Below are 12,224 nucleotides of genomic sequence, written 5' to 3' on the forward strand. Positions count from 1 at the left end.
TGCAAGAAATGTGGAGTCTTATTCATACCAATTATCTTGAGAAAATGAGTGGGAAAAGAACCAAAGAATCAATGTCCAGTCGTTGGAAATTACTTAGCCAATCGTTTAGTACGTGGAGAGACACCTTGGCACAAGCTAGTGCTAATCTTCGAAGTGGGGAAAATTACACGGATCAGGTAACAATATATTATTTATTTGTTTGTACTATGCCCAAATTTACATTATAATTATTTGTTTGTATTATTTATTTGTTACCTACTTTCATTATAATTATTTATTTATTTGTTACCTATTTATTTGTAGCAACTTCAAGCACAAGCTTGGTATGGTGCCAAAAGCAAAAGCAAAAATAAATCATTCAGCTGGTGGGAATGTTGGAATATTGTCAAAGATTGTCCTAAATTCAGAGTTGTGCTTGTCGGTCCAGAAGTTTTCATGAACAGCACCGCTCTACACTCTACACCCGATCATGGCTCACATGTTCATGAAGATGATGCAGAAGAAGTGCCTAAAACGCCCCTCCCTGAACAAGCGTCGGATTCGACCCGTTATCCAATTAGGCATGAAGGTAAGAAGGCTTCAAAGAGAAAAGGGAGTGCTTTCAAGAATGATTATGCAAAATACATTGAAGAACTTGCTCACCAAGGTGAATTGACTTTGGCGCGAGAAATGGCGAAATTTGAGGCTGATAAGGCTAAAGATAAGGCAAAAGCTGCAGCTATGAAGAGAGAATTTCAAGATAATCAAAGAGAAAGAGAGTTACTTAGGCAAGAAAGAGAACAGGTTAGAGAAGAAAGGGAACATTTTCTTTTAAATCCCCTGGTCTGCAGATGCTCCATATGCAAGCATCCAGAAGGCAATAATAATTTTTTGCTTAGGTAGGAGACTCATAGCACCAAAAGCATCCGACTTTTGCACAAAGTAAGAATCATGGTTGCAAACAGCGCCCATGATTTTGTTGAACAAATGACGTTCCATTCTAAAACGACGTCTAAAGTACAAATCAGGGAATGCACTGTTACGGACAAAATAATCGTCCAAGAGATACTGACCTCATTGTTGCCTGTCTCTATCAATGTTTACAGCACGGCTGGGCCTGCAGATTTGAGCCACAACTTGGATGACTCGACGGGAATGTGAGGCTCTTGCCATTCTTGATTTGTCGTCTCTCCATCTACGCTCTACATCCTCTTCCCTCTCATTTTGGGCCGCCTGGCGTTTGAACATTCCTTTTGATTGGTTAAACAAGTCTTCCTCTTGCTGATCGATTTCCCACATCATCCTTGAGGAAGAAGAAGACATTGTAAGAATGAAGCAAAAACTATGAATAATGATAGAGATTTAGGTGAATAAGGAAGCAGAAACTATGAATAATGATAGAGATCTTGAGAAAATTGGTGTGAGATTTGTGAGAATGGATGGTGGATTATATGGAGGATTCAGAAACGATTAGGTTGTAGATAATGCCACGTGGCATACTGTCATTCTTTAAAAATATGATGGAAATCTATCCTCAAAGATTGTAAACAGATTATGACACGTGGCACGACGTGATTGGTTAATAATCTTATCGGAAATCCATCACCAATAATTGTATTTTCAGATAATGACACGTGGCACAACGAGAACGATTAAAAATCTTATCGGAAATCCATCACCAATAATTGTCTTTTTCGGATTATGACACATGGCGCAACAAGAACGATTAAAAATCTTATCCGAAATTACAAATAAAATTATTTTGTATTATTTTATAACTTTTTCAGATTATGACACGTGACACAACGAGAACAATTAAAAATCTTATCCGAAATTACAAATAAAATTATTTTGTATTATTTTATAAATAAAAAAAATACTAATATTTTATTACCTATTGCGGGGGGAGGGCTCCCACACTGAAGATGCATAAGGTAGTTATTGTTCATTAATGACAATTACTGTTCACTGGGTGGATTGAATAGTGAATTGCCTGGGGGGAAGGCTCCCACGCTGGAAATGCTCTAAGCGTTACCATTTTTATTAGAATCCAATAATCGTCGGATCCTCTTTATCAGGATTTCAGGAATTTGTGAATTGTATCCGTTTATCGTATATCGTACTATCATAAATTATTTTAAATATTTTTATTTAAAATTAAACACAAACAGTACCTGACAAAAACTGACTGAATAATTCAACCGAATAAGGTAAAGAAGAATCAAACGAAACAAACAAAAAAAAAAGTGCGTAGGAGAAAAAAGTTAAAGACCACACATAATGATCCTCAAATCAAATGCACCTATACCAGATTTTACAGGAGAAGCATCACACTGAAAATTCACAATTTAACCGAATTCCCAAATGCACCAACTGATATACCAGATTTTACAGGAGAAGCATCACACTGAAAATGCACAATTTAACCGAATTCCGAAAAAACCTTTTGTTCAGCCCAGATTTTACAAACCAAAATTTTAGGTATATCCACGTACCTTTGATTCAACCCAGATATCCATATAGCAGGTGGTCAGAGGTGCCTCATTTGCTCGTCACATTTACATTTTTGTGCAGTCACAGTGCGTCGCCTTCGTTGCAGATACCACATAACTGCAACGTAACAAAAAGTATTCACAAGGATTTAAGCTTTAAACGTTCGTCATCTCTACACCGGATCAGACAGCTGCAAGATCCTTCCCTCTTCAATAACTAATCTCTGCTGAAGCATGCATTGATGCTTGGCAAATTGCTTAAACAAATCACGTAGCTGCTTAGCCTGCTCATACTCTTTAGTACCAGAAACAACCACCTTCAAGTCATTGCAAGTTCCGGTTCTGCTCTGTAAGACTTTCTGCAAAATCAATAACGGTAATTTTAGAGGAAACCCGGTGCTTTTATACTAGTTATTTCATGTTCTATCAGGTTTTGGTGTATACAGTTGTTGATTCCAATCAATGATTAGCCAACAAAACACTCTGGCTACTAGTATGACGTTTCACCGTTATAATCATTAGCCACAACCACATGAAGAATTATAGGAAACTGACCTGAGATGCAAGCGCAAATGTTTCAGTCACTGCCTTTAGTGAGCCATGTAACGGTAATTTTTCAGTCACGAACCAAGGTCTGCGGAGAAATACAAAATGATGAAATTTTTTTAACAATCAATGAACAAATCAAAGGTTCAGAATGCCAAAAATTACATGTAGGTTCCAGCTGGCTGTTTAAGTTACATAAAGGCCGCGTTAATTCTTTTGCTTAGATATCTAATTACTAAATTTTAACAAACACCAATTTAAGAAAAAATTGCGTGATTTATAATTACTGAAAAGAGACTTTTACACTGTATACCTTCCTCCCGAGGAAATGATGATGTGATCTGGATTCTCCAAAAAGACCAATAACTTGTCAAAGTTCGCTTTGCTGTGCAACAGAATGCCTCCTCGTGCATATATCTCTAACAACTTACTTGGTGAAACAAATGCTTGACATGAGATTGAAAGTTGTTGATGAATAAACTCCATAATTGTTGATGGCGATAACCCCTTCTCAAGATTGTCTATAATGATCATATGCGGCACCCCTCCGATATCTACGTCATGTCCTGTTCATTCAGATACCATACACAAGATAAAGTAACCGATAGGTTTGAATTGTTTAAATATAGTCCACTAAAATGTGGAGAATATTCACAGTGATTTAAAGAGTAGTTAAAAGATTAAGAAAAGAACTTAAGCAAATCAGTACAAAGTACAAACCTTTGACATGACCTGAGGACAACCTAGAAGGCCTTGTTTCCTGCAAATGGACGGACGAGCACATGGAAAAAAAAACACATGAATCATCTAAACAATATACCACAAGTATCCAGAGCACATGAACAAGAGGAGCCATACAAAGTTACTGTCAGGTACAAAAGTATCCAGCATAGAGCCATACAAAGTTACTATCAGGTACCAAAAGCGTAAGATTTTTGACAAACTTGTCACCCATGGACAGGGGGATCGAAAATCCCACTACAAACCATAGAATTAAAGAATTTCCCGAACTCTCAACCTCCCAAATCAGCTCTATTTCACTCGCTCCTGTTCCGCTTACAATCTTACGATTTTGCACACTATCGGAAACTCTCCCGGGCAAATTCTCGTTTCCTCTTACATTAATCTTGCACACTATTATATACAACCTCACAGTCTATATATTAATATCATTTGGGGAAAAATAGGAAAAAAAATCCTTCAAAAATTAGAAAAAAATCAAGAACCATAACCCCATCCAATGAAGGAAAGCAAACTCAAATCGAAATGAATCCAGACTAATTCTAACAAAGATCAAATGCAGCAGCCAGCAGCACAATTCCAATTCAAAAGCTAAACATCTTCATACACGAGTAATCAGAAACTTGCCTGATTTCGGCGTTGAGGAAAGCCGGGGGGGCCATTTCGGCCATTGCTGGCAGCAGCAGCTTCAGCAGAACTCACATTCGAATCCGAAAAGCCAGTTGCTTCAATTCTCTTCCTTACCAAGTTCAGAAAAGAGATGAGCAGTGGATTCAATTCGTCATCAGCAACCGGAGGCTGGACTCTGCAAATGTGCTCGAGAGCTTCGGCGGTCAGCGTCCTGGCGAACGGACCGTGCTGCCATGAGAGGATGAAGGTGCATGTGCATTGTTCTTCTCCGTTTGCAAACACATGCTTACTATGCACAACCTAATCATCATTACTCACCGATTAATCACCTAATTAAGCCGTGATTAAGCAGAAATTAAGATTACAGAGAGAAGGAGGGAAAATTGGGGAAAATGTGACTGACGTCATCCACGACGGCGTCGTAGAAGCGGCGATCGTCGGGGAGAGCGGAGTGAGCGGCGCAGACGATCATCCCCCTGTTCACCTGAGAGCACTCCGAGTCCTGAAGCTGAGCCGACATGGACCTGAACCGAGACCTCAACTCGGCCACGTCACTCACCGACCTGAAGTTGTTGGCGTCGACGAACTCGTCCTGGTCGTCGTGGAACCCGAGGAACTTGATTCTCAGTCTCAGGGGGCCGCCACCGCAGCCATTGCCGCCCTCCGTCTCGATACGCACGTCGTACCACGCGTCGTCCTTGTAGGACCTGAACTCCATCGCCATCCGCGCGTCGCTGTTCCGCCACCACCTTTCTCTTGAAAAATCGACTTGCCTGCTGCTTTTGCCTTTGTTGGTGGCGTTTCGCTTCTTTTGGTTACGGCTCGCTGGCAAGCGTGAAGCTCATGCTCTGCTGTGTCAGCGGAGCGACCGCAATTTTGCCTCGATTAATGCTATTAATACTGCCATGTTTTTATACTACATTTCTATATAATCTTAAATGGGCATCTAACGTAGACAGTCACATTATTTAAAAAATCTGCAAAATCCAAGAAAATGAGTGAGTAAGAGTCTTCGTGTATCACAATCATCATTTAATTAACTAATTTTTTTTAATTATTAGTTTATTAAATAATAAACTAAATTTAAAAATATGATTAATTCAAATGATGTGGTTATACACATCAAATGTCATCTAAAATGATATGAAAATGTGGTACAAAAATATGGTATGAATAACATTACACTTTTGCCTCCATGACATCATCATCATGCACTCACTGTGATTTTTCGATTTTTTTTTTCTTTCGGATTTCTAAAATTCAATTGAACAATAATTGAATAATTCATGAGTGTGTGTATAATTTTGTTGTAATGCATATAATATATTTATTATTCTCTTATTCCGACGTTAATATATTGGTTTCGTCGTTTATTTTATCATTATTCAGACGTTAATTTGCTACTAATAGCAGAATTGGCAAAATTACAATGCCAATAAACCTACAAATGAATCGAACGGCAATTACTATCATCTGGATGACAGACAAGATATTGACATACGGAGAAAGAGAAGAATTTGGCATAATAAGTAGCAGTATACAATATTAATGAACTTTATTAATAGACTGTGAGTAATGAAATGTTCACATGAATACTGACACGTCATTCAATGAAGCTTAACATTATTAAGGTCATATGGAGGGGAGAGGGATCTATTGTAACATCAATTAGGATTTGAAAATTTTCCTTGTTAAGAGTACAAAACAAAAATCCTCTCAATCAATCAATCCGGAACTTTGAAATTTAATCCAACGATTAAAATTATTGTAACTTTTTGTTGGAGTAAATATGTTTTTATTTAAATATTTAATATATATATTTATGTTTTGCTTGATTATCAATATTATATACATAACAGCCAATTTAATTTGGCCTTATCAAGGAGTTATCTCCTCTTAAATATAAAACGTGGGATTCCTTTTCTATATAGAGAAGATGATCATGTTATTAAGCATATTCAAACTGTTTTGTCCTTTTCACTTTGAATATGTTTTACGTTTTGACTAAATATTTATGCTGATAAATATTCAAACGTTTTGACTAAATAACATGTAAAACAACCCATATACATAGAAAAGCATCATATGTACTTTATATATATTCAAACCGTTTTGCCCTTTTCTATGCGATTACTTTATGTTTTGGTTTTTCCGTTTTGTCCTACTTTCAAGCTCTCATTAATCTCTCAAATTCTCAACGTCTTTTTCTCTCTAGTATATATATAGCAGTCCTTGGGTACAATGCTAGTTAGGGAAAAAAATATATATATTTTCTGATATAAAGTTTTGAAAAGCAACATATTGAGAGGGTGTGAGTTCGAAGGTTCTTCCATTGTGCAAGGAAGAACTTTATCAAAAGAAGAAGGTTCTGGGCTGTTTTATCCTGGGGACGACGTGGTGTTTGTGAACTGCTTGCACACTTTGGGCAGAGCCGCAAAACGTCTTAAAGAGAGCGACTTAGTCCGCGACTCATCCCAAGAATCATTCACTATTCAAGGCCTCTACAATTTTCGGGTAACTTCGTTCCTTTCTATTTCAGTGTTCAACACTTTTAAAGGGGTTCCTGTTTTTAACCGTTTGATCAAATTTTAAGGATCCAGATTGATTAATTGAGAGGATTTTGTGGAAGAGATCCCTTTCCCATTTAGATCTATTGGGACCATATGATGTGGACCTAATGATGATACATGCAAATTGAAATGGTATTTTATACCCAAAGAATAAAAAAAGGACCAGCAGTGGCTGTGTTTTTTCTGGTATAGTGTATATGTGGGTACAAAAATTCTATGGTGCTCTAGAGTGTAGGATACTTCGTGTATTTTGATCATCAGATCTTGATTTTTGTGTTTTTAACCCTAGATCATCAGTTAAAAACTCAAAAGTATCCAATAGTTTAATTCCTAATTGGGTATGGCAATGAGTATCCATATGTGAAACTCGTTTAGTCAAATTCTTAACGAGTAAAATCTCTTTGAATCCCTAGTTGGGTATATAGCCATGAGTACGATACAAAATCACAATCATCCGGAATTTTAGATTACTTTATGTGCTTTTTAAGGGATTGTTTGTAAATATTTTTTCAAATGACTGAAAACGCTTTTAGAGAAAATGTTTTTGAATTCCAAAAGCACTTGAAGTGCGCCATGCAAAAAGCACAATATTTTTACCAAGGATCAGTTCCAAAAACGTTTTCACTAAAAGCAATTTCAGCCATTTATAACACAAAAACACTATGAAGGCCTCTTTGGGACTACTTCAGGAGGGCTAAAAGTGCTCCATAGCGGTAAACTAAGTTAAACTTATTCCACCAAGTTCATTAGAAAAATTGTACCCTAGTTAATGTAGGACTGGCGTTTTGCTCAAAACTTGGCACTCATTGTTTGGCTTTAGTTCGACAAGTATAACAATTTTCCTCGACAACTTGACGGAATAGGGTAACGTAAGACACAAAACGAAAGCATAAGGGAAGGGAGCAAAGTCGATTGCAAGTTCGGAAAAGCACACTAAGTAGAACAAAAAACTGTGTTACAAAACTCACTATCAGAATTCACAAGCAGTTGAGGCATCCAAACTTATTCCACTTTACTCACTGATACATAAATACAGTTGTAATCTCCCTAAACCGACTTACATGGAAATGTCTTTACCGAAAAGTTCAGCTATTCCCTTCTGAGGGTCATTCTGTTTCACAATCGACTCTCCTACCAAAACCGCTTTGACACCAGCTTCTTGTACATAGGCAATATCATCCGGTGTAAACAGCCCAGATTCTCCTACCACAATGATGTCTCTCTGACGGATCAATTCGCCACGCTCTCCTTCAAGAAGCTTCTTTGTGTTACTAGTATCAACCTTAAATGTTTCTGCAGTCAAATCAATATAAGGTTATCATATTGCGATTAAAGTTCACACGCAATACACAGCCCAATTTTGACAGATAGCAAACATGAACATCGGCAGGTTCAACGTCATCCCCTTCTATATATAGCTTGCCGACCCATCTTATTCAAACCCCATCAACATCCTCACTTAAAAAGAAATTAATAATTAATATAAGAAGACTGAACTACCAATTATGGTGCCTGAACCACACACAATTACTGTGCCTATAATAATGCATATTAGGGGGCAAATGGAGAAAGTGTTTTGAGGATCCTATCACAAATTCAAACAGGAAGTACATTATTGAAGGCTTTCAAAAAGCTCTCACATATTACTGCAAAATACTGGTTGACGGTTAATAACGTTAGTCTTTCATAAATATGGATAAAGATGAAATGATCAGCAAACAGCCATATTGTAAATGACAAGGAAACAGAAGTTTCATAGCATAAGCCAATTCACAGAGCTTAGGAAATTTTACCAAGATTGCGGTTGTTGATGCCAATAAACTCAACCCCCTCAATGCCCAGAACACGGTCCATTTCCCTCTCATCATGCACCTGTAACAATGTAACACACGAGATGTTTCGGGATTAGATTTCATTGGATATGGTTTTTTCTTTTCGACAAAAGGATACACATACACACGCACACACAAGGATATGTTGTAACTGATGCATAACTCTGCATCCAAACGAAGCCCAAAATAGGCCAGACATTAAAGAATCGTAAAATCAGTCTAACTCACATAGACAAGGGCGGATTTTCCCAGTTGAAACCCACCAAACTTCCAACATACAAACAGAAGTATAAAAAACTAACAATGGAGAAAGAAGTGCAACTCAAACCTCAACAAGTGTTGCCATGCCAAGCATCTTGCAGATCTTTGTCATGTATTTGATGTCAAGGTCAGGCAAAACAGCAGCAATCAAAAGAATTGCATCTGCACCTTTGGTTCGAGCATAGTAGATTTGCCAAGCCTCAATGATAAATTCTTTGCACAACAGAGGGCACTGCGTATTTTGCTAGTGTTAGAAGAATAAATTATACCCAAAGTACATCCTAGCATGTGCAGAATACTACAAAATGAGGAACACTGCTTACAGACAAACCTTAACTCCAGCATTTCTTATCGCCACCATATTTTCATAGCTTCCCTATATTTATTGAGCAAAAAGCAAGTGAGATACAGCTAAGAGTTTTGCTTTTAACATCAATGACTTCTAAGAGAGATCAAATTGATTTGCCCACCTGAAAATATTTTTCATCTGCCAAAACACTAAGACAAGCAGCTCCCCCTTTTTCATAAGCTTGTGCAATTTCAACCTATCATGATAATTTATAAAAGAATAAGAACTGGTGAGATTGGGGGAGAAAATCATTTTCACATACCTAGAACAATGACCGGGGGCAGCTATCCCCACTCAAGTTCTCTTTTCTCAAAAGTTACAGAGTTATATTAGAAATGACTCAACGCACACATGCATACAATGCTTTTGTTCCATTCCAAGGAGGATAACACGTACATCCTGATCAGAATTACAGTTTTTAAGGTTTGAAAAATAGACAATGATGCTTCCTCTATTCCGATGATCATGAAATCATTAGTTCAGCACACTGAATCTCATAACGCCACAACAGGAATAGAGACACTCCCAAGAACAGGAATAAGGATGAAACAATGCAGACTTACCGGATCAAAATTTTCCCTCAAAACTCCTCTACTTGGGGAAGCCTTCTTCACTTCAGCAATCAAACCGGGCAGACCAGTTCGTGAATGCGCTGCCCTCAGAGCTCCAACAAAATCCCTCACAGGAGGAGCATTGTCAAGAGCCTTCTTCAATGAATACAGAGGTTGCCTCTGCTTCAACTGAATCAATATCATTAGCAGTAATCAAATTAGCAACAATCCTATATACAAAACTTGACCAAATCACTCTGCTTTTTCCCCCCTTCCAATTGGGTCCTCAAAACCCCCAAAACTTTTCGATTTATCGAACAACCCAATTCACCAAAAACACAAAGCTGATGACTTTACCTGAGCAACTTGAGTGTCCTTATGCCATATGATCTCCTCCAGAATATTCCGTGGAGTGTTGCCCTCATTCTGCAACCGGAACTCGAAAGGTCCCACGTAGTGTTGAGGGGGTCCTGTGGGAGGCCTCCTCCTGATTCTAATTCCCTGACTCGCAGCCACCTCATTGTGGTACATACCCACCTCCCATTCCTTGATTTCCAGCTCAACTTTCTCCGGCTCCTGTTCGCCTTCCACTGCAACCGCCGATGGCGGAGTACCCTTAGACTCCATCTAATAAAAAACAAACAATTACCCTTACATGCAGACACCATTTCAATGCAGTTCAAGATAAAATCCAGCAAAGAGTAGAGAGAATTAAGAAATCTGAAAAACTAAGAACCTGCTGAGCTCGAACAATGGAGCAAGACGACGACGGAAGAGAGAGCGAGTTCGCTCTTCGCGCGTCGAAAGCGGAGGTGGAAATGGGTTTTCTGGGGCGGGAAGAGAGAGAAGCAACAGCCCTGAAGGAAGCCAGGCCCTCCATTGTCGGATGGGGATTTGCAGAGAAAAAAAGAAAGGGGATGTCTTTGGCACTTTGCTGGGGGATATGTGCTGGAGAAAGTCAAATTATCTGATAAGTGAGAGTTACAAGTAGTAAGAAAGCATTAGTCTTTTTAATTTGTATTAGGAACTAGGATTAGGATTAGGGTTTATGATTAATTAGGAATTTGGGAATTTAAAGGGGAAAAGCATTTTTGGATGCTTATTTGGTTGATTGTGAGAGGTGGGGTGTATCATGTATGTGAGATTTGCTTCCATTTTTTGAATTTGATTTCTGTTTTCATTTTACTATCCTTCTATTTAAGGATTTTTTTTTTCTTTTTTTGGGTAGATTTAGGGGTGTAGTCAAACTAAGATTTTGATTTTAAAGGATTTTAAAAGTGATAGATTTGATAAGATTTAAAAAGATTAAAAACTCCTACAAAATTCATATGGATTTTAATGAATTTGAATGGATGTTGTATGCCTTATATGTATATTCTCATCTCTACTTAGTTCGATGCCTTTTGAGAGCTCATTGGCTTCGGGTTCCATCGAAACTCCGAAGTTAAGCGAGTTTGCGTGAGAGCAATCCCAGTGGTCCCAGAAACAAAACCGTGAGGGTGTGGTCGGGGCCCAAAGCGAACAATATCGTGCCACGGCGAAGTCAAGCCCGGGATGTGATGGGGGTTTGGGCTGGGATGTGACAAAGGGGGTGAGGTTGGATTCTTTTTAGTCTTTGTTATATATATTTTTTGCTCTCAAATCTCACAAAATCCACAACTTATTGAAATCCTCCAAAATCTTTATTTTTTTAATACATTTAGATTTGGATGGATTTTAAAATCTTTTAAAATATTTTAATTGACTACATCTAGATTTGAATGGATTCTAAAATCCTTTAAAATCTTTTAATTGACTACATTAGGATTTTAAAGCCTTTTAAAATCCTCTCAAATCCAAATTTGACTACACTCTTTTAATCATTTCTTTTTGCTTATCAGTTCTTTTATAATATTTCATTCTAAACTATTTCAATTTGGATAGTAATCTATACACACTTATTTTTACTTTCTACACATTCTTTTAATTATCAATAAAAAAAATTAAAAAAAAATCAATGACAAAAAAATAATAAGTGCGAAAAAGTAAACCGTTAAACATTTTTTTTGGTGTGAGCGGAAACGTTATACTAGTTTTCTCTATTATAATTTATAGGCCTAATCGGATAAATGGTCCCCGTGGTCATAAGGTATTCGGATGATAGCCCATGTGGTAAAAAAATTCGGATTTAAACCCATGTGGTCTAAGTCTATTAGGATTTATGCCCTTCTGTCATTCCTCTATTAGGTTTAGGTTGGCCAAATCGGATAAATGGTCTCCGTGGTCATAAGGAA

The 12,224-nt window shown here is 37.6% G+C and overlaps 2 protein-coding genes across 2 annotated transcripts; both read right to left on the reverse strand.

The window, feature by feature from the left end:
- Positions 1–2,260: 2,260 nt before the first annotated feature.
- LOC126610807 (uncharacterized) lies at positions 2,261–5,268 on the reverse strand. Its single transcript, XM_050278944.1, has 6 exons — positions 4,792–5,268; positions 4,386–4,688; positions 3,738–3,777; positions 3,331–3,583; positions 3,027–3,105; positions 2,261–2,830 (listed from the first exon to the last, which is right to left on the reverse strand). The coding sequence occupies exons 1-6, from the start codon at positions 5,110–5,112 to the stop codon at positions 2,645–2,647; spliced, it is 1,182 nt and encodes a 393-aa protein (XP_050134901.1). The 5' UTR covers positions 5,113–5,268; the 3' UTR covers positions 2,261–2,644.
- A 2,602-nt stretch (positions 5,269–7,870) lies between these two features.
- Positions 7,871–10,977, reverse strand: LOC126610806 (indole-3-glycerol phosphate synthase, chloroplastic-like). The gene is made up of 8 exons (XM_050278943.1): positions 10,688–10,977; positions 10,309–10,578; positions 9,964–10,140; positions 9,522–9,596; positions 9,383–9,427; positions 9,119–9,283; positions 8,752–8,830; positions 7,871–8,251 (listed from the first exon to the last, which is right to left on the reverse strand). The coding sequence occupies exons 1-8, from the start codon at positions 10,829–10,831 to the stop codon at positions 8,016–8,018; spliced, it is 1,191 nt and encodes a 396-aa protein (XP_050134900.1). The 5' UTR covers positions 10,832–10,977; the 3' UTR covers positions 7,871–8,015.
- Between the last annotated feature and the right edge of the window lie 1,247 nt (positions 10,978–12,224).

The sequence above is a fragment of the Malus sylvestris genome, chromosome 17, assembly GCF_916048215.2.
Source record: "Malus sylvestris chromosome 17, drMalSylv7.2, whole genome shotgun sequence".
NCBI classification, from domain to species: Eukaryota; Viridiplantae; Streptophyta; class Magnoliopsida; order Rosales; family Rosaceae; genus Malus; species Malus sylvestris.

What these genes read in the sequence shown, in the direction of transcription:
- LOC126610807 (XM_050278944.1), bottom strand. Translation starts at nt 5,112, where the DNA reads ATGGCGATGGAGTTCAGGTCCTACAAGGACGACGCGTGGTACGACGTG. An exon ending in ACGACGCCGTCGTGGATGAC is followed by an intron (nt 4,689 to 4,791) that starts GTCAGTCACATT and finishes AATGATGATTAG; the next exon opens with GTTGTGCATAGTAAGCATGT. An exon ending in GTCCTCAGGTCATGTCAAAG is followed by an intron (nt 3,584 to 3,737) that starts GTTTGTACTTTG and finishes CTGAATGAACAG; the next exon opens with GACATGACGTAGATATCGGA.
- LOC126610806 (XM_050278943.1), bottom strand. Translation starts at nt 10,831, where the DNA reads ATGGAGGGCCTGGCTTCCTTCAGGGCTGTTGCTTCTCTCTCTTCCCGC. An exon ending in AGGACACTCAAGTTGCTCAG is followed by an intron (nt 10,141 to 10,308) that starts GTAAAGTCATCA and finishes ATATTGATTCAG; the next exon opens with TTGAAGCAGAGGCAACCTCT. An exon ending in CAGATGAAAAATATTTTCAG is followed by an intron (nt 9,428 to 9,521) that starts GTGGGCAAATCA and finishes CAATAAATATAG; the next exon opens with GGAAGCTATGAAAATATGGT.